Source organism: Nasonia vitripennis (genome assembly GCF_009193385.2).
Source record: "Nasonia vitripennis strain AsymCx chromosome 3 unlocalized genomic scaffold, Nvit_psr_1.1 chr3_random0004, whole genome shotgun sequence".
In the NCBI taxonomy this organism is placed as follows: domain Eukaryota; kingdom Metazoa; phylum Arthropoda; class Insecta; order Hymenoptera; family Pteromalidae; genus Nasonia; species Nasonia vitripennis.
The window spans coordinates 1,391,815-1,419,317 of record NW_022279623.1 but is presented as its reverse complement, the minus strand read 5'-3'; the positions used below and the strand labels follow the sequence as shown (position 1 = coordinate 1,419,317).

At 38.4% G+C, this 27,503-nt stretch overlaps 2 protein-coding genes across 5 annotated transcripts in view; both read left to right on the top strand.

The window, feature by feature from the left end:
* Positions 1-1,312: 1,312 nt before the first annotated feature.
* LOC116416645 lies at positions 1,313-8,872 on the top strand. Its single transcript, XM_031925703.1, has 8 exons — positions 1,313-1,544; positions 1,648-1,786; positions 6,075-6,295; positions 6,512-6,949; positions 7,036-7,314; positions 7,387-7,595; positions 7,673-7,832; positions 7,974-8,872. Exons 3-8 carry the CDS (start codon positions 6,088-6,090, stop codon positions 8,093-8,095), a joined length of 1,416 nt encoding a protein of 471 aa, XP_031781563.1. The 5' UTR covers positions 1,313-1,544; positions 1,648-1,786; positions 6,075-6,087; the 3' UTR covers positions 8,096-8,872.
* Positions 8,873-10,905: 2,033 nt separating this feature from the next.
* Positions 10,906-27,503, top strand: part of LOC100118628 (growth arrest-specific protein 2) — a 41,328-nt gene continuing 24,730 nt past the window's right edge. For 3 of the 4 annotated variants that reach the window (XM_008210714.4, XM_008210716.4, XM_001602502.6), the window contains exon 1: positions 10,912-11,199. The gene's annotated coding sequence lies outside the window, so the exon portion shown is untranslated. Of the gene's footprint in view, positions 11,200-27,503 lie in introns of all 4 variants that reach the window. The other variant, XM_031925730.1, reaches the window with a different exon arrangement.

The following is a 27,503-nucleotide window of genomic DNA, read 5'->3' as shown; positions in this document are numbered from 1 at the left end:
GTGAAATATATTAAAAGATTATAGAAACATTTATTTAGAACATTTTTTTTGTTTAAAACTAAAATATAATAAAAACATATATTTTAATATTTCATAGATATTTTATCATAATATTTCCAAAAAATATCGTGGAATGTCTTACGAAAATATTTTATTATGTTCCAAAAATATTTTCTTTAAACATTTTTTTTTTTTAATAAAAGATATTTCGAAAATATTAAAAAACATTTTTAAAATATCGGAACAAAATATTGTTGCAATATATGCACCAATATTTGTGCATATTTAATAAAAATATTATCTTAAATGAATAAAATACATTGTTATACAATATTTCAGAATATTTTATGAATATTTCAATAGTATATTTTACTTCTTTCAAAATAAAATATGTTTGTAAAAATTATACGATAGGTTTTAGAAATATTTTAAAATTATATTGTTATAAATATATTTGCCAATATTTATGCATATTTTGAATAAATATTATCTTAAATGATTAAAATACATTATTATACAATATTTCAGAATATTTTAATAATACCTTTTACTTCTTTCAAAATAAAATATGTTTAAAAAATATTGCAGTAGGTTTTAGAAACATTCCAAAGTGTTATTTTTTTAAATCTATTTGCCAATATTTGTGCACATTTTATAAAAATCTTATCATAAATGATTCAAAAAGATTATGATAAAATGTTTTAAAATATCTTAAGAATAGTTAAATAATAGATTTTACTTTTACAACAAAATATATTTGATGAATATTATAGTACATTTAAAATGATTTTATAAATGCCCCGCCCGTTACATCGCAAATATTTATATATAATTTTTATAAAAAATTCCAACAAACAATGTATTTTCTTTTAATATTACAAAATTTTGCATTATGTACCAAATAATTTTTGATGAACAAAAAATATTGCTGAAATTCTTATATTTAATTCATTGCTCGATAATTAGTATGTAACTAAAAAGTAATAATGAATAAATAATTTTTAAACAATGTTTTAATCATTGATTCAGCACGTTGATTCGCGGGCGAAAAGATGATTTTGTCAGTTTGATTAATTAATTAATTTTAGTTAAAATTTAGAATCGGGTTACTGAATTTGATTGACAACTTAACTTGTAAAAAAATGAGATATGCTCTGCACAACATAGAAATGCTAAATTTTGTTAGCAACGATATTAATTACACACCTAAAATAGCATTGTCCTACAAGTCATTGCAAAAGAATTAATTGCATGGTTTTAATATTCCTAATTTTCATAAATCGTGGTAAGAAATAACAAAGAAATTTCTGTCCCGATATTTCAAAATTTGCCGCCACGTGGTGCGATTAACAAAGTGTCGAACTTTTACCAACGATCGGTAACGCGAGAGTGACCAAAGTCCAAAATACTGTGGGCACGCTATGACGCGGCGTTGTGACCTATGTTATCTGGGTGTATGCAAATGGCGGAGCTTACATCTAAAGATGACTGATCTGTCGCATACCTACTTACAAGAGATCGTGAATCGAATTTATTTTTCGCATGTAAGTATGAAAATGTGCAATAGATAGTGTAATAATATTTGTCACCAGTCATCATATCTATTAATATTTATACAATTCTGTGATTATCTTTATTTTGTTACAGTGAGCTGACAAAGAAGTACGACGAACACGATACGATACCTATATACCGTCCGACAAAGGCTATACCTACACAAAATACCGCGAAACCAGGAGGACGGACTCTTATCGAGAAGAAGCAAGGGAGAAGTATAGTTCAAACGGTAAATTTCATTCTTGATTTTTTAAACATTTCTAACCTATAGAATAATAATGTAAGAACATTCATCCTCCTTTTCATTCTCTCCTTATCCTTGGTCCATCTCAACATGATTTATGTGCGAAACAATGCAATTCTTCATGCATTATAATCTGGCTTAAAAAAAGTTAGTGCAGGGTTTTACTTTCTGGCTGGCGAAAAGTGAAGTGAAAAGTGATAAATTCAGCATACATTTAATGATATTCCTCCTAACCGGCAAGCCCTAGAAGTCTAAAATTTTCCATGCAACTTAGAAAAGCCCTATCTCAACATGGTATATGTGCAAATCAAAGCAATTCTTGATGCATTGAGATCTGGCTTAAAAGTTGGTGCGGGGTTTCACTTTCTGGCTGGCGTCGAATGATTAGTCAGATTCAAGAGACATTTTATACTATTTCTGCTAATCTGCACGCTCCAGAGGTTTGAAATTTTGCAAGCAACTTACAAATGCCATGACTCAACATAACGTATGCACAACTTAATGCAATTCTTGCTGCATTAAGATCTGGCCTAAAAAAGTTGATGCGAGGTTTCAGTTTCTGGCTGGCGTCAAATCCTTTGTCAGATTCAGCAGACATTAGATGATATTTTTCCTAACCTGTAAGCCCCAGAGGGCTAAAATTTTGCATGCAACTTATACAAGCCCTACCTCAACATAATGTATGCACAAATTAATGCAATTCTTGCTGCATTGAGATCCGGCTTCAAAAAGTTGGTGCGAGGTTTCACTTTCTGGCTGGCGTCGAATGATTAGTCAGATTCAAGAGACATTTTATACTATTTCTGCTAATCTACACGCCCCAGAGGTCTGAAATTTTGCAAGCAACTTAGAAATGCCATACCTCAACATACTGTATGCACAAACTAATGCAATTCTTGATGCATTGAGATCTGGCTTAAAAAAGTTGGTGCGAGGTTTCACTTTTTGGCTGGCGTGGACTGATTAGTCAGATTCAACAGACATTTCATAGTGTTTCTCCTGATCTGCATGCCCCAGAGGTCTGAAATTTTGCAAGCAACTTAGAAATGCCATACCTCAACATACTGTATGCACAAACTAATGCAATTCTTGACGCATTGAGATCTGGCTTAAAAAAGTTGGTGCGAGGTTTCACTTTCTGGCTAGCGTTGACTGATTTGTCATATTTAACAGAGATTCAATGATATTTTTTCTAACCTTTATGCCCCAGAGGTATAAAATTTGTTCATATATTGGTTGCATTGTGATCTGACTTAAAAAATTTGGCGTGCAGTAAGAGGTAGGCTTATTTGAGGTTAGAAGATTAGGATAACTATCAGCTAATTAATTTTGTTTTTATTAATACTTTAATGTATTAGATTTAAAAGAGGCCTCCTCCATAGTTTATGTAATACGCAAGCACTTCATATTATTTTAACTTGACCGAACCAAGTCATCAATGTTTATTTTATTATATTATGTAATTTGAATTAACAAATTTAGAAAGATTGTTTAAATTCAATGCATTAGATTTTTTTTTTTTTTGCAGATTTTTTTTATAAATATAAAAAACTATGTCTGGAAATAAAACAACTTCTATGAAAAGATCCGCTCGACGAAGAGTGCAAAAATTAAAAAGTTTATCTCTAGCGAGGGTAGAAAGTCGATTAAATCAGCTTGGCCTGGTACAAGAGATATCTTTGAATTCTCCTATAAATAATGTGGATTTGGATGTTAATAATGCACGTTCCTGTACCTCTGATGGTGACATTCCAGTTTCAATAAGTGATATTGAGAATAATGCCGATCTTCATTGTGAAGTAGAATCATTCGAAAGTGCAGGTTCTGGTAGCGAATCATCGAATAGTGACTATTCGTATAGATATAGTTCAATCGATTCTGATGAAAATTCATCAAATGCCAGCAGCGATAGTGATGAAATAGCTTATGACATATCTCAACGCGAAACGGTTTCAAGTAATTTTGTATGCAAAATAAAACATTGGGCAATTCAATATAATATTATGCACACTTCGCTTACAGCATTATTAAAAATTTTAAATAAATATAATGCTAACGAACGTTTTCCTCTTGATTCGAGAACATTATTGTCTACCCCGAGAAATATAAAGATAGTTAGACTTGCAGGAGGGGATTATTATCATTTTGGCTTGAAAAATGCGATTCTTAAAATAGCTTCAGAAATAATCAAATGTGGAAATAACAAATCTGATCTAAGGTTGCTTATTAATACTGATGGAGCTCCAACCGGAAAATCATCGGAAAAAACTCTTTGGCCTATTTTATGTAGCGAAATAAGTCAACAAACAGTTCGACCAATAGGAATTTTTTACGGGGATCATAAACCTACAGATGCTAATGAATTTTTAAAACCTTTCGTTGATGAAGCTGTTGAAATAAATAAAAAAGAAATTGAATGTAAAGGGAAATTGTTCAATGTTCAGATTGATGGGCTTGTTTGCGATACTCCTGCGAAATCAATGGTCTTGAATATTTCATATCCAACTGGTTATAATAGTTGCACAAAATGTGATATCGAAGGCACATATACTGATAGAGTCTGTTTTCCAAACGAACCAACAGCATCTTTAAGATCTGATGATAAATTTAGAAATTTTGAATATTATCCGGAATATCAACATAAAGAAACAATTCTTAATAAAATACCATCATTTGGACTCGTCACAAATGTATTACTTGATTATATGCATTTAATTTGTTTAGGGGTTATGAAAAAATTATTGTTATTTTGGACACATAAGCCTTTGCAGTTCAAATTATCCACTATGGATAGAAACATTATTTCAGATGCGTTGATAAGTTTTCGGGAAACGTTACCTTCTGAATTAGCAAGAAAACCTAGAACATTAAAAAGTGTAAAAAATTGGAAGGCCACAGAATATCGTCAATTTTTATTGTATACGGGGCCGATAGTGCTAAAAAACGTCTTACGTAAAAATATGTTTCAAAATTTTCTTTCTCTACACGTAGCGATAACGATATTAGTAAGTCCTCTTTATTCGAAGTCAGAAGACTATCTAAATTACGCCGAAAATCTTTTAAAATATTTCGTTAAAACTTTTGAAAAGATTTATGGTACAAATTACATAGCTCACAACGTTCATAATGTTTTGCATCTTGTCGATGATGTACGTAGATTTGGTCATCTCGATCGCTTCAGTGCGTTCCGCTTTGAAAACAGTATTTTTAAATTAAAAACCATGATCCGCAAATATGACAAGCCATTACAGCAAATTGCTAAAAGAGTTTCCGAACGTGAAAATGGAACTATTGAAAATACAAATATAGCAATAAATAACAGCAGCATCCAAACATTCAAAAAGCCACATAATGGTGGTCCGGTTACCACTAGACAATGTACTGATCAATATAGAGTATTGTTTTACAATAATTATTGCATTAAAGTTTCTAGCAAAAAAGACGATTGCGTTTTAATAAATGGTGATTACGTGAAAGTTTATAATTTCGTTCGGTACAATAATATCATGTACGTAATTGGAAAACAATTGCAACCAGTCGACGATGTATACAACAAACCTTGTAAGTCTTCAAACTTAAAGTCACATGTAGTGAAATTAGATGATAAGTTGAAAATGTGGAAATGTGCAAAGATAGAAGCAAAATTAGTGAATATACAATACAAGGATAAAAGTTACATCATGCCATTGTTACATACGTACAAATTGAATCAAAAAAATACTATCTAATTATTCAAAATTTAGATATTTTTGAAGCTTAAAATGTATAAGTTTCATGAATAAATTATAAATAAATAAAGAATAATAACAAATACAATTCTGCCACTGTATTCAAAAATTATTTTTTTTATTTAATAATTTTTCTCAAGATGTTTTACAGAAACGCCAATAACTGAAAAAGTAGCTTTTTCAAAAAACCAGATTTTCATTTTTTCACATGCAGCCAGTGTTATTATTTTTACTTAAAAAGGTCAGGATATTCTATAGAAAATATAGTGGCTTTAAAAAGATATTGAAATCATTCAACATCTTTTAAGAATATTTCTTAAAATTATTTTTAAAAAATCCTAAAAAAATATTTTGAAAATATTTTACTAACATGTGAAAGATTCTAAAATATTTTAAAAATATAATGTGTTGAATCGTGATTTTTAAAATTTTATAAAATATGTTATCTGACATTTTATGTTTGCTTATCCTGCAAATATTTTATTCCTCCATATTATATTTTATTATAAATAAATTATTAATCTTCTTATCATATGAATCAACAGCCCGGAATCCACGATGACCACAGCAAAATATAAGATAGTGGAGTTCAGTGACCATTCAATGTCGGTTGTGCCAACATTTTGGTTGCACAACCATGATAAATGTTGTTATTGGCCACCATACAAAGGACAATTGAAAGTTGACAGAGCAGTTATCGAGATGGAGAATCCTGATAAGAAAAAGTGGAGCAATTATAACGTGATAAAAGTACGCGGACAAGCAAGTAAGCTAATAAATTAAATCGTAACTTAATATTTTTTAGAGTTGGTTAAAAGCTTTGAGACCAAAACGTATCAAAGAGATCTTAGTTTTTAATTACTTGTGCAGCAAACAACGAAATTGATGCATTTATAATTTTTTCATAGTGTCAAATATTGCACATAAATAACAATCTCTGTTACTGGCAAACTATTTATTTTATTATGCCCAAATATTTTAGGTGACTATCAAGAAGCACTTGACAACTTGAAGCTACTAGTCACTACTTCCGATGCTGATGATATAATAAAAGATGCTAGTGCTTACAAATCAACGCGGCAAAAACGCGCTAGGAAGAAGAGTAAAAGTTCTAGTGAAGACTCGGAGAAAAATACCCCAGAAAAACGACCTGTTAAACGGTTTAAAACAATTAAAGAAAACAAAACTTCAGATAAACAATCTAAGGATCACAACAGTAGTGATACGTTTTCGGAAAAAAATGATTCCGAGATTGAAACACCACCACAATTAAATGTTAATTTCCAATCTCAAAATGATGATGGAAAAGAACCTTCGCCATTAAATATACGTTCAACTTCAACAATCCTGAAAGACATCGCAAATGGTATTGCTTCGAGGAGTAATTCGCCAGAGATTACAAATCCTACAAATACTGCAGGTATTAATTTAACTGTTATAATAATTAATCTAAATATATATTTTCACAAATTTTAGAATGATTAAATGGAATAATTTTATATTTAGGTGTAGAAAATGAAACACCCAAAGGTAGAAGATATAATGAAAAAGAAAAGGATGCCGTGCTAAGCATTGGCAAGGATGCTGTTGTAGCAAACATCGAAGATCGACGAACAAGTAAACAAACACAGGAATCTGATGGTGATCAAACTCCTATAAAGTCACGCCTCCCCCCAAGAAGTTCAAGAGTATTAACGCGAGATGAAGAAATAGAGAATCGTTATGCCAAATCTATAAGTCAAATAGAAACCAAAGCTGGAGAAGATGAAGGAGCATTAAATATAGGTAATGCATAATAAATATTCAAAACTTCATAAGTAACTATTTCTTCAATTATTGGTTTCTTATTTTTCACAGCATACTTTAAAGAAATAATATATCTATTGAGTAAGCAAAGCACAGAGATTGAAGAAATTAAGCGGCAACGTTTTGATTCATCTAAAAAATGTCGTTCTGGTAAAACAAAAAAGTTTGACTGGTCAACAGTTTTACCATTTAAGGATGCGGGGACGTTTGAAGCATATAGCAAGAAGATTGAAAAGGATTCAGAAATCGAAGAAAGCTTGGTAATTTAATTTAGTATAGAATAAAATAATAAACATTTTACAGTTTATAAAATAATATATTTTGTTTGCAATTTCAGATAGAACTATTAAAATGTCTCGGTGGTCGAGATGATCGTATTAAAACAAATACGATTATGGAAAAGATAATGACAGATAGCTTGGGTTCAAAGTACAGTTGGAAGGGCCAGAAAGGGAAAGAGAAATTACAAGATTTAAAAATTGCTCAAGTTATGTTGGGTAAGTTGAATATATTTTTTTACGATTATATGTTTGATGAATCATTAAGCTATTATATTATTCAAGGCGATTTAAATCAAAATTATTATCAGTGAAAAAATAAAAAAACCAAAAGTAAGCGTTTCGTTTTCAAATTTTCAGGCACAATATTACAAGTAACGACAGAAACTTATACAGAAACGGATGCTAGAGGACAAATTGGAAGTTGGTTGGCTGGCCGTAAAGCTAAACTAGATCGTGAAAAAGAGAAGGAACAAAGTTAAATAATTATAGAGTTGTTGAAAGTTTTGAAAACTTCTAGATTTAAGTGTAGATTATATGCGCAGATATCGTTTTGATACGATTTGATTTAAAGTACAATTTTTATTTGTTTTCGATTCAAAGTTTTGACTTTGACGATAAAGATTAACGTTTTAAAACGTTCTTATTGTTGAGCACGTAGCATTGAGTAAATAAGTAAGCGTTTTTTTTTCTAAATTTCTCAGTGCAGTATTACGAGTTCGTAAAAAATTGAATGATTATAGAGTTATTATTTTTAAAAGCTTTGAAAATTTCTAGATTACAATTTAAGGTGTATATAATATGCGCAGGTATCGTTTTTATACGATTTGATATAAAGTAAAAATTTTTATTTTTTGTTTGTGTTTCAAAGTTTTGACTTTGACGATAAAGATTGACGTTAAAAAAATTTTCTTATTGTTCATAACATTAAGAAAATAAGTATTATTAAAAAAAAAGTAAGCGTTTTTTTTCTAGATTTCTCATTGCAGTATTACGAGTTATTATAGAACTATATATAGAAACTGATGCTATAAACTAGATCACGGAAAAAAGAATGAACAAAATTGATTCATTATGGATTTGTTTGCTAACGAGCATAATAACGATCCGTATACTTCTTTCTTTAATTTTTCTTTTAGAATAACTTTACGCGGAACTAAGTTTTCTCGCCGTAACAAGTAAATTTCTGCGGTTGCATTCAAAAACAAGAAAAAGTGCATTTTATAACTGATTTTCCCAAATAAATTCTCTACAAAGATTACGCTTTATTAATACTTTCAATAGCATCCAGTCATCAATCCATCTTAAAGTTATTCATCATTGTTTGCATGACTCTGGTACGCAAGTACCTTATAGTTTCGTGCACAAAAAATATGGACATCTAGGGCTGACACTCCAGGAAATAGAACTGCTGATTCGCGCGTTTGTTGTGGCACTTATGTAACTGATATTTCAGTAAAATTATGATAAATACCGACATTAATCCCCGTATAAATCACATGAGATACGCGAATTTTTTTAATACCAACAAGAATTATGTATGAAGCAACGCTAGTTTTATCTTTTATTCAGATTTATCTTAATAAGTGACACGCGCAAACGTCAATAAATTAACCGTTTCCAATGCAGTATACAAAAGTTCACGGGTCAGTGCTCCCCGTTGGAAAAATAACTCACGTTTTCACATATCCGTTCGGTAATAGCAATTCATCATTATCCAGACATTGACGGAATAAAACGAAAGCTAGATAATAATAAGCTAGACAATAATCCGGCAGACCGACACTTTTAACCCCTGTTATCTTTAAAAGCTTTGAAAATTTCTACATTGTAATTGAAGGTGTAGATAATATGCGCAGGTATCGTTTTTATACGATTTGATATACAGTAAAAATTTTTATTTTTTGTTTTTGTTTCAAAGTTTTGACTTTGACGATAAAGATTTCGCGTTTCTTTGTTAAAACTTTTAATACGTTTAAAAAATATTTTAAAATGTCTCAAGATATTTCAAAACATTTATTAGATATTTTTAAAATATTCTAGAATAGTTATTTATTGATCCACGTACAAATATTTTAGAAAGATTTCGAAATGTTTTCAAATATCTTGAAACATTTTAAAATGTTTTTTAAACGTATTAAAAGTTTTAAAAAAGAAACGCAAAAAATATTTTAAAAATATTACTAAAATATTTTAATAACTTTTATAAACATTTTAAAATATTATGAAAACATTTCGAAATCTTTCTAAAATATTTGTACGTGGATCAATAAATAACTGTTATAGAATAATTTAAAAATATCTAATAAATGTTTTCAAATATCTTGAAACATTTTAAAATGTTTTTAAAACGTATTAAAAGTTTTAAAAAAGAAACGCAAAAAATATTTTAAAAATATTACTAAAATATTTTAATAACTTCTATAAACATTTTAAAATATTATAAAAACAGTTTTAAAATCTTTTTAAAATATTTGATAATTGATTAACAAATAAATAGTTTAAAATATTTTCACAATATTCTATAAATGTTTTAAAAGGTATTAAAATGTTTTAAAATATTTTAAAAATGTTTAAAAAATATGTTAGATATATTATATTAAAATATTTCTGCGAAATATTTTTACCCTAGGACAAATAAGATTGTAACAATATTTTATAAATATGCTTGAAATAATTGCAGAAATATTTCATTCATGATATAAAATATTTTAAAAATATTTTTATAATGTTTTTGTGCTATTAGGGAAACGACCGGAGGATAGCGATAATTAACTACGCATTGTCCGCTGCTTTGCGCGACGGTTGCGCAATCTTGTTTTCGAGAGAGAGAGAGAGAGAGAGAGAGAGAGAGAGAGACAAAATCCGTGAGAGTCGGACGTCAATTAAAAAAAGGAAATACCTATAAAACCATCCTGGACGCTCGCCAAGTCTTCATCATCGCGTATAACAAGCCCAGGACAGGCAGCTTTTATCTTTCCGAGTCCCTCTCAACGCGGGGCCCCCCTCGTGCATTTTTTTTGTCCGTCGATCCTTCTCCCACAGGTCCTCGTTAATTCGCCCATATAGCGCAACACACTGCATCGGCGAGGAGCGCTGCACGCGCCGCCGCCGGTGCAGCAACGGCGCACGTGGTGTCTGCCGGCGTCGAAGAGCCGCTCGGGCGCTCGACAAAGCTAGCGCCGCCGCGGTAGGGGAAGGGAGAGCTAGAGAGAAAGAGAAGTGGAAAGCGCCGGGGATACACGGCATTACGTCGAGGGAGAGAGACTCCCTTCCCCTGACTCACAGCTTCGCCGGCAGTATCGGAGTCGTCGGGCTGCGCTACGCGGCCAGTCGCGAGTTTGCGAGCCGCGCGACGCCTCGGCTCTTCCTAGAAGCTAGGAAGCGAGAATCACGGGTTTCGCCGGTGTCTGCAGCAAACTAATACTGACAGAGTGCGATCGTCGTCGTCGTTGTTGTTGTTGTTGTTTTTGTGCCTCTTCGTTTCCGCACCTGTCGAGCAGAGGGAGAGCGGACTGTTTGGGCCACTCGGAAAGTACTCTAACCTATAGCGGAGCAGAGCCTGCTGTGAGACAGCGGATGATCGGTGAGTACCTGCGGGAAAGTAGGATGTGATTGATAACTCGGTCGGCTCGTCGATTATTCAAATCGGAGCCGCTGGTTTTTACCCGAAACGCGCGCTCGATTCCGATAACCCTTGATGCGGGATGTCAACAAAAAATGCACGAGCGTTCAAAACAAGCCGTCACTCTCTTGCGTTGCGAACCCGAATGTCGCCTCCACACTGTTTTCTTGTTTATCTTTATTATTTCCCCAATATGACATTGTGTGCACGTACAGGCAAATGAAGTGTTTGCTGAGTTGACAGAAGCGTCGTCCCGTTCGGAGTGAAATGTCATTCCCCTATTCAAGACGCCAGCGTTTATGTTTCCTTTGCATCCTCCGAGTATACATTGGCTCCATAATTACACGCATAAAATCCCCCATTCTCAACAACTAACGAAATCTTTGTTTACGTTGAATCAGTGTTATTTTGTTATTGTCGCTGTTGCCGATTTCTCGGATACGTGGAAAAGCAACGCACAAAATTTCAGTTAGCGGAGGATGTCTATACGATTTGTGGCAAACCGCGTTTATTTAAATCAGCAGAAAGTACAAGGAAACCCGTTTAATTAATACCGAGGACACTTAACGAGTGTCATGATACGGATCAACAATCAAATGTGCGATCTAGAATAACAAGGGCGTGAAACGCCTTGCGAAATAGTTAATACGTTCGCAAGGCGTCGATCATTAAGATTCTATATTTCGAGCATCTGTATGCGAGAAATCGAAAAATTTCGAAAAAGTCGTTAGCCGCTGATAGTATCAGTTCGTACTCCATCTAGCGTTATTACAACTCGGTGAAAGCTCCAATCCTCTCGTATAAATTAGCTTGGTCAAATGAACTGTTTCGAAGTCTTTTTCTTTTACTTACCAGTGTGCAGTGCACGCTACGTATACGTAAACGAAAACAGTGATCCTGAATGCAAATATTATATGCCTTATATAGTTATAAAAATAAACAGCCGGTTAATTGAGGTAATATAAATACCGAAGAGTAGGTTACTGCCTTAAAATGATTAATTTACGGTCGGTCATAGCGCTCGCCCGATACGACGGCAAACATAATGGCAAAAATGCAATAATTTGTTTTCTACAAAAAGGAGAGACCCATCTCCTCTCGCGTCTAGGGAAGGACGTATTTTATCAGGAAAGAAAGGCTTCCGTGTTTTTCATAAATCGTCTTCGGCGCTCGTAAAATCTGTCAAAACATCGAGCAGGGACGAGAATACTTTTAAAGGCGGTTTCGAAGCAGCTGATACGCGACCGACGACATAAAATTTTCTATACGGCTTCATCTTCTCCTGCGCGCGCGTGTATACTTTTCGAGCAGTTAAAAAGGTGCGACAAAAACGCCGCAATGTGACGCAAAAGTAGCGCACATGCGCGGCAAACATTTCTTTCCCCCTAAATTTACGTTCTAAACGCTCGTTTTATGACGTCGAAAATTACACGGAATTTCTTTTATGCTTTCCATTTTAACTTTTTAATGGATGTGATTAGAATTTCGTGCTTAATTTTATAGTGCGCGGTGAAATTGTACAGGCAGCGCGCGGCGATCAATCCTTCAATGTATTTTATTAACGAGGAGTATTTGAATATTATTAAAACCCGTTATACACACCGCAGTGTTCCAATGTACGCGAACGACTGGTATTTTTTTTCATTCGTCCGCGCGTAAGAGGATCGTAAAGTATCTTTGAGCGCTTTCCGTAAACTTCCTTCTTTAACTTTAAGCTCCGTCTAAGTATCGAAGACTCGAATGCAAATTACGTCTACTTTCTCGTAGCTTATGCGTACTAACTCTCGATTTTCCTGTAGCTTATTTTTTTACGCTACTCGATCATCGTCAAAGTAGTTTCATTTCAGCGTAATTTAATTAATCGGGTGTTTATATGAACATCCATCACAAAACTGAAGAGTAAATTTTCGAACGCTCTCCGCGCCATTAACCAGCTCGAACACGCGCAATCATACTCTTGCATAAAGTATTATTGAATTACGTTTCGCAAAGCCTACCACAAAAGAGAGAAGGAGGAAGAGAAAAAAATAAATTGCCCAAGTTTAGCCGAAAACAAAACGCGGATTATCACACGCCAGCAGAAAAACCCTCTCGACGGATTACGTAAAAAGCGAGGTACATCAGCCGCGGAGCAGGAAGTTTGTGTATACCCTGCCTCTCAGCTGCTGTGCGCGCTTTCAGAACCTCGAAACATCGCTGCGCGTACAAAAAAAGGAAAAATATCCGCAAAGTCACTGGCGCATTAATTAAAGGAAGCTGCGGCCGCGGCGCGCCGGCATTATTCCGTTAAGGATCGTAACAAGCGCCCGCGCTTGGATAGTCTTCCCCTCTTTTTTTCTCTCTCGCTCTCTGGAAACGCATAAAAGAGACCCGTTCGGCAAATTCACGGAGGGAAAACCCGCTGACGGCGCCTTGTGCCGTAATCTCCCCACAGAGGCTATAGCTGAAATCGATGTTTTTCGAAAGGACGCGTTATTCATCCCCGATCGGGTAGATGTTTACGCGTAGCATGTAGAGAATTAATTCTTATTTTTTGTTTACAACTCAATTTCACCGCGTTGCCTGAAAAAAGAAATACAGACTTAATTACGTTCAGTTCTACATTAAAAGCGGCCCGCAGGGTTTAGGGCGGCCGTAACACGTTTACTGCCGCAATCCGGAGGCAATTTAGGATAGCTTGTTGCAGCGTCGGCGGCGCCTTTCCTCTCTGCGCAGTCTCCGTTTCTCTCAGAGCATAGAGACTCACTCGCGCGACCGCATAGAACAATGCGCTTTCACTAAGTATATGCATAATGCGCGCTGCTCGCCCTTTGCCGCGCGCACAGCTGCGCCGTTGTCCCGTATAGCGACACTCTCGTTTGCGCGCGCGGGCCCCAACGAGGTCACTTTGGTTTATTAAGATCCAGGCCTATAACGAGTCTTTATACGAAGAGGCCGCTAGATTAGCTCTATTTTGTGTGCCGTTAGAGTAACTGGCTCTAACTCCGTCCGTCTCTCTGGTTTTCTCTACATATGATATTTTTTCTTCTCGGCGGCTGATGTATCGTACACAGGGTCGAGTGGAACAATAGCCGCAGCGTTGCGAAGTTCTCTAGTGCGTTGTATTATGGGCGATGCGAGCGTATATGATGAGGTTTCTGGACGCGCTACGCTCAATTTGGCGCAAGTGCGAGTAATATATTTTGACCCGCGCGCGAACTTTCACTAGGATTAACGAGGCTACTTTGATCCGGTTTACTGCGACCGCAGGCTCTCATAATCGGCGTCGCAATTTTGAAAGAATATCATATTTTACACGCACGCTGTAAGTAGGCGCTGTGGATCTTCAATAGAAACTAGAGAACAAAACGATCTCCCCGCGCAAAAATAAAGCTGTTTAAGTTCTCTCTCGCTTAATTCCGTAGCCGCGCGTACGTACAAACATATTTATTTATTCCTTCTCCCTCTTCGTGCTTTCGACTCTCTAACGTCTCTCTGTCTTCATTTGCCTCGCTGATGGCCGCTAATTAGCTCTGATGCGACGTTCATTGTAACTACTGTCTCTGTTTCTCTCTTTGAAGTTCGTTCGTTTCACTGAAGAATGCCGTGATCCACCTCGCTTCTGTTCTTGTCTTGTTTCGCTCGTTCCGCAAAGCTGCAATTTTCGGGGAATTCTCGCGGGACATCGATTTTCTTTTATCAGCGAAGATTACGACTCTATTTATAAATGCTCCCCAACTGCGCGAAGATAAAACTTGCTTCCATGCGCTGCAGTATACTGCACCGACGATGCAGCGCGAACTCGTAATCATCGCTCTCGTTTGCAATCTCCGGCAGCCAGGAAAAATCAAAGACTAGCTTAACCCGATTGCGATTTTCCAGTCGGCAAACATAATCGTCGAGCTAACGCAATTTATGCACACCAAACATCGCAGCGCGGAGCCTCGTCATTCGCGTTAAATCGGATTTGCAGCATACGTCCTAATGGCATTTTTCGCGGCTGCATAAAGTCGTTAGTGGAATTTCTATGGCGTCGGACAACGGCCTCTAGCTGCGCAGTGGTAGCCAGCGTGTGTCTCTCTGTCTCTCTCGCGTGCGAGAGGCTTATACATTGTAACCAAGTTAAACGCATTGCGCCAGAGACCGGTCTTTAAGCGCGCATAATGGAGTCGTTAAAACCGCGCTTTTCGAATCTTATCGCTTCCTTGTCATCGGGAAATTTTCTTCCGCCATCTGGCGCCGCGGCGACTGCTGTGCTGTATAATACACACGGTAGTGAAAAGAAAAAATGCGCGTATAATATTAATGGATGAAATGGTAAATACAGAGAGCGGCTCTTCGCGGATGAGCGCAAAATAAAATTTCCACAGAAACAGAAACCGCGCGCTGTGTGTAGTTATGCTTGGCAGTGAAATTGCATAAATCCAATCAGAGCGTGACTCGTGATTGTTCGGAGAGCCAATGCTCGCGCGGTCTCTCTCGCCGCCGCCGCCGCCGCCGCCGCCGCCTGATGGCTGTGTAACAATCGGCTCTGTAATCAGAACAAAAACACGCTCCAATATCAACGCGTCATTCCGCACGTATGCTACACACTTTCTATAATAAGCATAGATGTACTCGCATGTGCTAGTCGATTTGCGTATGTAACGAATAGGAAACCGAATAGAGGTCAATAACTGCTGAGATGGCAAATCTTGTAACAACGTGTCACACGCAGTAACGGCTCCATCACGAAGGCATCGAGGGGCGGATTGAAAATCAGATTGAAGAAAGTAAAAGCCACACAGGAGACGCGAATTGGATAATGGCTCCCTTGCGTTTGATAAATCACACGTTTATCTCGTTGACCGGCTCTAAGCTCTGACATCCGTCTGCGGCAAGTTGGACGCGACACACTTCTGGCCTATACATGTGCGCGGCAGCGGCATTATATGGTCGGGGGCTGGAAAAATTCAATCCGACGTGTCGCGCCCATCACTCGCAGGACAAAAGCGAACCTATCGCGCTTGTATACACGCGTATCTTTTGACGTAACGTTTCGCGCACGGACACCACCGCCTGTATTATTACCTCGGCACATTCGTGATCGAGTTTGTTTTCAAAACGTCCGATCCGATCTGCTGCTGCTGCTGATATGTCATTGACTTGAGACAATCGGTCTTGTAATAGAAGAGACACGTTACTTGCATTGTGCGACGGATCGATACGACGCTAGCAATTAAATTGATTATCCGGAAAATTACTGCGGGAATTCATAATGACACTTTGCACACGGTGTGTAATTTTCACTTCATGTCTTTGATCTTCGCGCGGAGGTTACTCTTGTCCATCAAATTGAGGTATTTGACTTCTGAATCTATAATAAATCAAGAATTCAAAAGCTCGTTATTCCCATCAAGCGTAAATTTCGTTCTACCTCGCGGAAAATCTCGAAAGCGTTCTAAACGCGACTGGATTCTAGAGCTCCTATATACGTACGAGAAATCGAAGGGTCATTTGTTATCAAGAATCCGCTGAATCGTTGCGGTCTGACTGAAACCCGAACGTGTCAGCGGATAAGAAATTACTCGACTATCGTTAATGTCCGCATTTACCAGCGATCGATTGATCGATAGCCCCTCGCAACTCGGTTCGCAAACGCTTGTCTCTGCCGGTTTTTAGCTAAGCAAAAATATTTATCTCGAATCCGACCAAAATCGCAAGAACTATAGCGGCGGATGTTTGCCCTGATGAAGTAAACACTTCCTCCACAGGTCGTAAACTCTGATCGCGCTATGCCGCTTATTATATACCGCTCCTCCGCACGTATATAGTGTACGCGGTATGCGTTTTCTATAAGTACGCGCGCGCGCGCGCACACACAAACCGCGACTCGCGCTTCCCCATTAGTGGAACACCTTGCGATACACTTGCGCGCGCACACAGTTGTATATAATACACGGAGAGCCGCGTCGGTCACGCTCCAAAACTGTCTTATTACATCAATCTTATTACCGCTAACGGCGTATATTGTAAGCCTCTCCGCTCGCTGTTTATGCGCCGCCTTTATGTTTACCGTGAAAACTCGCCGATTTTCCCTTTAGAAATCGAGGGGACGGCTGCGCGATTGATTGAATCATGTATATGATTTGCTCGCGAGGAAATTGAATGTTTTTTTTCTTCCGTAGCTCCGAAAGTGCATACGGGGCGCACTTGTACAGAGTAATTGCAGCGTATTTTTGCAGTGTTATAATCGCACGTGTTTCTCTCACCCACGCGCCTCTTTACAATTTAAATGTTCCACGTGCTCGACGATAACAGTGCTCGCGCTCGTTTGTCACAGCCGTCTGCGTTTTGTTTTGCGCGAAGGAAGCTGATAACGAAAATTGTACTTTAGCCTCGTAACTGCAATCACGGCTCTTGTTGTTTTTCCTTTTTTCAACACAAAGTTTCGAGAGCGAAAATGTATAAACGGTCAACGAGCAAACAATTACTGGAAAAAAAAAGTTTTCCAATCAGAGGGCTGTATCTTACGGAGTTTCACCACGCGAGAGCACTCGAAAGGCAGACTGAGATACTGCAGGAATAAAAAGCAAGCATCGTGGAGATAAAATAATTAGGCGGGTGCACGCTCTGTTTCTGCGTTTTAATTGGTTCTCCATTCAACTGCATGCTAGCGCTCATCGACATTTCTTTCTGCCGCACGTGACAGTCTGGTGTGTACGTACTCCAATTGACTCTGAAAAGAAAAAGTTCTCTCTCCCGATTCAGCACTACTCTTCGTATTCGCTTCATTGTCGCGCATGTATGATTACTTCTTTCAACTTTTACAGCCCTTGATGCTTTAATCGGATAATTGCGCAATCAAGCGTGGCAATTTGTTTCTCGAGTATGCACGATCTCGCGTCGCTGAAATGAAAGTTTAAAAGTAGCGATTGGTTGCAATACTCGATTGGACAGGTCTACGATTTTTTGTAAACCCTTCGACAACCTATTACAACTAACCCACATATTGAGAGAGAAGCATCGGGAGTGACTGCGGATGCAAACGTCGCTAGTTTCTGCTGGGACGTTTTCCTGATTTGAAATGCCATTTTACTGTACGCGGACACGTCTATTTTTCGCTATTAGAATGAAATAAACAAGGAGATTGAACTCTTGATTGGCTGCGAGCGCGCGGGGATGAGCGAAAGGATGTCGAAAGAGCGTTCGCGCAACCCGGTGCGAAGCAGCGAAGACTGTCCCATCGGCGTTCAATAATACAATGATTTCCTTTCGAGAGTAAGAGGCCGGTCGAACGCCGCGCACATCCCATTATCTCGTTAGGACAAAACAAATCGTCGTCCGCCCGCCAATAGAGACGAGTCTGTTACACAGCTCTCGTAGCAACCTGCAGCCGACGAACATCCGCTCGCGTGTCATGATTCACTTGAATGGATGCAGGTACACGGCCGCGTGTACGTGTGTGTTACGTGTGTAGTAATCCGATGCATCAGCTCTCACTATCTTGCAGACATTGCCTCGCTGTGTGTATAGGTACTCTGGCGCAAGGGTTCAACGATCGACCCACGCAGAGAGTACTTTCAGAAGGGCCGTCTTCTTCTTCCTGCGATCCTCTTTGGGTTTAGTTTTTTGCGCTTTACTGCCGCGTGCGAACTTAATTGATTCGCCTGGAAGGTTTGTGGGTTTTGTTGCCGCTGAGCAAGTTAGCGCCGATATAGAGGTTTGATAGACGTTGTTTGCTCGCTTATTGGGCGCTTGTTCTCACGGGATATCGATCGGCTTTGTATTCTGTGTTGTCGAGCACTTCGTTGATATTTTATATCTCTTCGTAACGATTGCAGTTAATTATCCACAGTTAAATGAAACTTTATTGAGTATAAAATAAGCTAAACCATGCGTATGCTACATACTTAAATTTTAGTGAGTTTTCACTTTAAGAAATTTAGAAAGTGAAATGACATACAGCCGAAATGTATAGCGGCGCGAGACTGATGCATATACATTTTTCTATCTAAAAGCTGTTTTTCCTCTCATTAATTTCAGCTCTCAGGACGATTGAGTCGTCGGGCCAGCTTTCCCGTTTCTAAATTTATTAATTCTGTTTTTCTCGAGAATGTGCGCCACTAACGCGTCCGTTCCGTTTTTTCCTCGGATATTCCACCGGAGATAATCCGTTAAGTTAACTCAGAAATTCAGAGTAGAATGAAAACACCTCGCTTGAAAATAGATTCTTATTAAATTATAAAATGCTAAATTCGAGGCAGATACGTAACAATGCGCGCATACGAAAGCGGTAAATCACACTCGACTGCCTACCAAATCATTTTTTCCGTATAGCCAAAAATTACCATTGAATTCATGAATGAGATTAAAATTTGAAAAGAAAGGGGATCAAAAGCGAAAGAGACGTTTCGAATACCACATTGTCGCGCGCCGGTATGCAAAACGAGAGAGGAACAGCTTTCGAACGATATACATTCATTTGCCATTCTTGCCGTCATAAATCTAGCCTGTCAATAAAGGTGGAAAAAGCTATAAGTGGTCTGATTTGTATTTATTATTATAGACGCCAATAACAGCAGCTATAGATAACCCATAAAATACAGCCATGAAATTAATAGCAGTTAATAATATCGTAATTATTATACAGAACGTGCAGCGCGCGCACTTTCCGGTTTCTCGTCAGCATAATTTCTGTATAATTGCTTGGTTTTTCACCGCGGCACAATATTTGCTCTATGCTGCACGTGCTACACTTTTTTACCGCCATTTCTTATTTATTCCAGCTACTAGGAAATTCCTCATACCTATATTCTCTCGTTTAACTTAAATTTGTTTCCGGCTTTTTCTTCAACTATGCGCTAACATGACTCAACGCTCGCAAAAAAATGTTTACTCCTAAAAATACGTCTATACAGAGGTATATTTTTAACAAAAGATAAATTTGAAGAATATAACAGTGTGAAGTATACCGTAAGACCCTGCACCTATAGCGTGTACTGCTAAGCCGTAAAAATCGAACGATGCGCAGCATGCAGTTTCTAAACTATATACAAGCATTCGGCTGCACTGATATTCCTTTCCAAACGATAAGCAACGCACAGCGAAACGCAAGCTTTCGCCTTCCGCGAATGTCGGAGATTCGGTAACGATCCTGCTCCATTTTTTCTTCCGAAACCTATACCCGTATCTGCGTATCGAAACCGATATGCGCGAAACCCAGACGTCCCCCAGAGCGCGCGTGAAAAGCACAATATCAGTTTTCATTGCGCAATATATATGTACAACACTCGCGGCCGCGCTCTCGGAAGAAGAAAATCACGCTGTGAAATTCCACGATTGGAAAGTCCCTTATACGCGTACACACACGCGCGCACAGCGAGCGAAAGAGTCCGCCTTACGGTCCAGTTCCCGATGCACTTCGCGCTTTTCTTTTTTTCTCTCCCGGCGCGCGGGAGAGGCTTCCTTCCTTTCCTCAGCCGTTTGACAATGCGTGTGTACACTCTACGGTATTTATCACGCGCCGGCGAGCGCGTCGACTGCATACCCGCTTATAATGCTCATACGCTGCTTCATTTCGTGCGGTAGTTTTAAACAAAAGCCCTCTCCTGCGGCGTTTCGGGAGGGCGATGCGAGTGTGGCATGGCCCAGTGAGCCGTAATGGTGCCTTAAATTCTAATTGTTGCTTATTGTTTTGGGGATACGGTCTCGTTCTCACAGTTCAGTTCTCTGCGGCGTAATTTGATGCTCGTGATAATTGTTCGCGTGTGTATTAGGCGATTCGATACCGAAATACCGAAAGGTTTAAATAAAAAACTTGCGCAAAAGATTCCTCTTCCAGCATAGTCGATGCACCGAAAGCCGTTCTCAAAGCGCCGAAAAAAGCTGTCGTTGGAAAACCGACAAAGTCCACCTCTCTTTCGCTCTGCCCGCAGAGTCGTCGCTCCGATGAAGCGTTGAGAAGCGGAGAATCGATTAATCGCTTCGCGAACTCGAAAGTGTACGCGAGCTGGCGTCCGAGTTCTCGGTCTGAATACTCCTGCTCTCTGCAGCCACGGTGACGACTCGCGTAGCCAAAGTGTGTGCGTGTGTCTACGAGCACAGAAGGGCATCACACAAACACAAACATTCAGCTGCTCTCCGCTGCTGTACCAGTGTCACGCCTCGAGTAGCTTTGCCGGAAGTCTTTGAGGGCCTCCTTTCTTCGTCTCTCGCGCCTCGTGTTCTAATCGAGCGTAGAGCTAGGCGCATAACGCCGGAATGATTATTTCGCGCGCGGGTGTGGTGGCATATGTCCGTGCATATGTGCAAGATCGCTTTTCTCATACTGCACGCAGGGGAAGTAGGCAGCGAGCGTGAAATTACCGTGGATGTTATATTTACAGTTGCCGCACGGCGTCGTGCGAGAGACGCAGAGCTCTGAGCGCAGGAGGGTATTATCGATGTTTATGCCCGCGGTTTTCCGCTGATGCTGTCGATTTAGAGGGGAGAGATCGAGAAATACGTGCGGCTGATATGCTTGCGAGATTATCGGCTCGAAAGTAATTGCACTTTCCTTTGGAATCTTATGGAATTCAATGAGAGGCTCATTTTGATTGGGTTGAAATGCGCGAGGCGATTATTGGAATGCATTATACAGCCCGAGATAAGAGTCGATGAGCGTTTTACGATGATTGAATTATTATAGCGGCGCTCGTCACTCTATAAATAACACGCAGCTCTATCATTCAGTCATCGAGCAAACAACTAATCTCAATAATAAACCTTTGAAAACAAGTTAGGAACGGTCTCGTGCGCGGCGAGCTCCTATAACACACTGAATTTTTTCCCCTCAATTAAACTCGCTAAATAGAGAGGAGAGTAATAAGTCAGCGGCGCGGTGAATTTTCATTAGCCTCTGGCCGAGACACGCGCGCGAATCGTAACATCCGCCCACGACAAGTGCGAGTCGAGAGAACCTGCGGAGAGAAAAAGAGGCGCGAGGAATATACCTGTTTTTTCAATGAGCGCGTAACCCACACGCAGCGCTAATACATAAATCGCGCCTGATGGAGAGAAGCGCTACGAGCCGCACGCAATGGGACGTGGCGCCCACGCGAGGATGACGGACGTCTCGCGTCTCTATGCTATATATACGTACGCGTGTGACTGTCGCCGATTCGCCATACGTCGCGCGAGATGCTTTCGTAATTGCTGCACACAGAGGCGCACCGCGACGCCGTGGAAATGCTCGCTGGGTGGCGAGAGACGTCTCTTGGAAGTGCAGCGAGAGGAATTTCAATGCTGCGTGAGTCTTCGTTTGCTATTTTGTTTCGTCGGAGCTGTGGAATATACTTTTTTTATCGTTATTATTTTGCGTTAAGTCTGTGGACAGAGAATTTTGGTATCGCAATGTCTCGAGATTCGTCAGAAGAAAACGTTCGTTGGAAAAGATACCGTTTGATTATCAGGTCAGGATTATGCGAATAATAATCACGCTGATAGCATGCGAAAATTTGATCTTTATTGGCGGTCTATAAGGAAAATATAGAGTCTTCGTCTTGCAGAAAGGATAATTCTTTAATTGTATAATTTGGTTTTATATGTTCTGCGTAGGAGTTAACGAGCAAATTAAAATTTCGGGCAGCATGTTCACGTTTATACCAACCGCTTCGTGTATGTCCATCATAATTTGAATAACAACTTTAAAATAGTGGTCTCAACAGTTTTGGTAAAAGGAAGTAAAGAGTTTTGGATGATAAATAACAGCATATCCAAGGATAACCAGGTACAAAGATATCTTCACGGTACATCTCTATTATAATACACCGCTGCAACAAGGTTCGGCGAGCTCATTTTATAATGCGTATAATATTCAGAATTGCGACGCTTCAAAATGTCAAATGAATGTAATGATTTCACGTATATGGATTCTAATTATAACAGCAACAACCATAAGAAAATCCATAAAACGGAGCGATAAATCAGCCAAACAGCTGATTACGCGAATTAAAAGAAAATAAATTTCGCTTTTCTCTCGGCGCGGATTCGCGCTAGACAAATTGCCGTTGTCACGTTTTTCATTATACTCATCGTCGCATCGGACATAATCACGGTGTTTAATGCAAGAAACCATAACGGGCTGCATCGAACCGGCATTAAATCACCTCTCGAGGCTGCTGTTACAGCTTCTGCTCCTGTGTTGCATCTTTCTCTCTCCGCACGGTAAAAAGGAAAGTTAAGGATATAATTGCCATTAGCAGCTGTTATTTCGCTCGATTTGAGTCGCGCGCGTTCGCTCATAACAATTACCGCGCGCGATTGGGTTGTGGACTCGCCGCACTATCGGTACCCGCTATTTGATTTATGCCGAGTCGAGCAAATATTCCTTCTTCGAGAAAAATAGAACACCAGCATTGTCCTCAAGCGGACACCCCGTGATATTGGTTTATCTGCGGCGCCGAGCAATTGATTTAATGCGCGTCAAATTGCAGGCTTGCGGTACGTCGATTCTGCGCGGATTTTTCTATCTCTGAGCTAATTGAAAATCTCGCTGATAATAAACGTCGAGACCGGATCGCGGCAGACACAAAACGAGACATGACCGTGGGAAACGCACAACAACGCGCTGTTGCAATCAGCCGACATCAACGAAAAAGAAAATTGTCCACTTATCATCCACACCTCCGACCTATTAATCCATTGTGTATGCATGAGCTGCCGGGACAGTATAAGTGTCCAGAGGGGCGGGTAAAACGTCAAGGCTCTTGCCTCCATCCCATCATGTTCAAGGGTCAAAGCGAACTGTTTACCGCAAGAGTAGAGCTGATAATCACTTTTCAATTTCCAGGTCAGCAGCGCGTGCTCGGGATTTTCGCAATCGTATGTGTACGGAGCGGTGCCGCCGATAATTAGATTCTCCGGCCATACCTGCACGTGCGGGATTTGCGCTCTCTGCACTACTGCTCTGACCAAAGCTATGGGTGTGGACTTTTTCTTCTCCACTTACTCTCAATTTCGCGCTTTTCTTTTCTACTGCACCTATACTGCATGGACGTGGCGCGTCGTTAGGTCATCAGCTGGCGTGACTCACGATTGTTGTCTCACGTGCGGTGGCCGTTTGTATTTTTCTGCAGATGGTAGATCTAATTGGCCTCTATTGTGTGCTATAATGACTGTGTATGATTTTTTTACTAAAGTCTCGTTTATAATCATGTAGAAGTTCAAAAATAGAAGTTTAACTGATTGATTTTTATGCAGACGCAGCGAGAAACTTCGCAGATTTACAACTATGTTGCAGTTTTATTGTATACGATATGACTTGCACTGTATTTTTCTGTCAAGATATACTTGCATACCGACATAATTCACGCCACCTTTTTAAAATCGGAAATTTTCTCAGCGAGCCTCGACAACCTCTACGTTGTGCCAATGTAGTTCGTCTTCTTGCATCTTCTCGACGATCATGCGCCAACAATATAAAAGATTTGTGATGTTTTTCGGACTTATATATGAGTTTGAAGTAGTGCTTAAATGACATATTTAATTTCTTCGTTTGCACGTTTATCACTCAATTCTAGGTTAGCGTATTAGTAAGGAACTATGGATTCCTGTCGCAATTAATAAAGTTGTTTCTGAATAAGTAGAAATGTACGTTATTTCTCGACTGAAACTCACGTACAGGCATTAGAGCATGTGACGAATACGCAAGCGAGTATATCGCACTAAACCATAGTTCCATATGTTTCCGCCAGGTGGACATGGAACCGCCGAAGCGTTGCATACCAGCAACTTGCAACCAATGTAGCCACCTGAAGATACTTACAGGAGTGAGCTACCAAGACCGACAGCGGTGGATCACGGCTTTTTGAAATTGGACACCTTCTAGTGCAGCCTACCTCCGATGTTACAAGCAGGGCAGGGGCATCGGTCGATCCGGAAATATAATAAAAACGCGCTCTTCGTCAGTATAAACAATGTTGGGCATTGTAAAAATATAAATAAACGAAATATTAACTTAACAAGTACTAAATTTATAAAATCAATAGAAAATTTAATCCAAAAGTTATGAAAAAGTGATAGAAAAGCGTTGTATTAAATTTAAGAATAAATTTAAACCCCTCTGCCCTAAGAGACTTGCTAAAGCTAAATAAAAAAAAAAAAATAAATAAAAATAAAATTAAATGTAATAAAAAATGTTGACTAAAATAATCACTAAATTTATAGGAATAATTTCTCATATTTTCCGCAAATTCTGCATTATTCTTCGGTTTTTCCGAAAAATTACTCTGACTTATGTTGTGATACAATGTGTTTAAATAATAAAAAGCAATTGTTATGGGTGCATTAACAAAATGAACAAGCAATTTCCATTATTAGAATTTTACTGACTCGAAATAGTCGTGACCAAGAATAACGTCGGCCTGAACATTCAATAAATCCGTCGGCAATTTAATACCAAGAAATATTCTTCGTAACGGAGTCCAGATTGTTACAGTGTTCTCAGGATATTTGCTATCCAAAGCGAAGAATACGGCAAATGCCAACTCGATTGCTCTTGCAATAGAACGAGTATGATTGATCATTAACGGCTACGTACAGCTCTTCTATGTATGTGTAACTGATCCAACAGCCACAATAAGCGGCTGAAAAGTTAGTTTATTCGTCAATAACCTTTTCTTGAAATCGTTGAGTCTTGGTAGTATGTCAACAGCTGTCTAAAAATTGTTTTAAAACACGAATAGCACTTAATCAAAACTGAAAAAATATTTTCATTTATAATGATTGCAAATGCGGTATAAAAGATTCGTTCTTCTCTTCTAATGATAATCGGTTTGGTCTTTAAGCTTCATCAGCGTTATTCTTTTTTTGGTATTCACAATGTTTAGATGGTAGCAAATATGGCAATAAGTATAACGTGATGAAGTCCTGTTTTTCTAAGATTAAAAAGACATATATTAGAATAAGTATAAGAATGTATATATTACTATAATCGATGTTAAATTATATTCCAAGTTGACAATATGTCCAACAATCTTCACTCAGCTCAGCAGATTGCCAAGTACTCAAAAGTGCAAAATCTGCTATGAAGCTAATTTACAGTAGCCAAATGTACTACTCATTATTTACTTACAATCAAAAGTAAGACAGTCTGCTTATACTTCTTGAACTTAAAAAGATTTTGATGCGCTATGTCGTAATACACCGATAAATCAACTTTTGTTAACATATTTTTTGATTATTTATATTTCGTTGCAAACCAAATTTTCTCGAGGTTATAACTTCAAAGTCGTAATTACATTCAGATCAGATTTATGTTTCTCAAACAATCAAAACACTTTCTTAACGGCTACAAAACTCTCGGTCATCACTTTTTTAAGTGACGTAATCGTGAATGTTATAACTTTTTCTGATTAGTGGTATTACTTTATTTCTCATCTATCAGTTAATTTGGCTTTACTGCATTATTTGGGTTTTAACGTTGCTAAGCACGGAAAAAGGTTTTCAGCGGTTTGTTGCACGCTTCAAGAAGTTGCGAGTTCTTGATTCTGTTGCAGCGCGTTTCGCTGTGCTGGAATCCGTTTTTTGGATTCCAAGCAGTGAGTTTTGACGCGCTATCCCGCCAGCCAGGCGGTAGACTAGGAAAAGTGGGAGAGACAACGACAGAAACAGTAAACACGCGCGCTGATTGGTCCGCGCGTCGTGACTTGGAAGAATGGGGCATGCGTCCGAAAACGTCGTGGCGTGCATCCGAAAAACAGGTTCCACGTTCGACATGGAAGCGAAAAATCGCTGAAAACCTTTTTCCGTGAATGAAAACTCTCTAATTGATACCCGAATATCAATTTTTATCAAAGAGAGCAGTTGATTGGAATATTTAATCATATACACATTCCAAATACTCTCACAATGGCATCAACAAGGAGTATTAATTCCATCTTAAGGTAGTAGTACTACCCATACTGTGGTAGTCAAAACAAGTCCACTTTTTATATTTTGTTTATTTGCGAGATACACATAATAATAGAAGTTGCATAAATTAAGTTACATTAAATAATGATTAAACATTCTCATCAAACAATTTTATTTATCGTAATTATCAATAAAAAGTTTCAGACAGAAGCTGATTTGACTCATTTTTTTGAGATTAAGTGTACATTTTTGAACTTTTATTTGTTTATTACTATGCTCACACGTTCCAAGTTTAGATTTTTGAGGTATCAACTTATTCGTTACGTGTTTATCTACTAATTTACAAAGTTTGGGTAAATTCTGAACGGTCAGTTGTGAAATCAAGCAATTACTCGAAAAGTGCAGATTTTCGC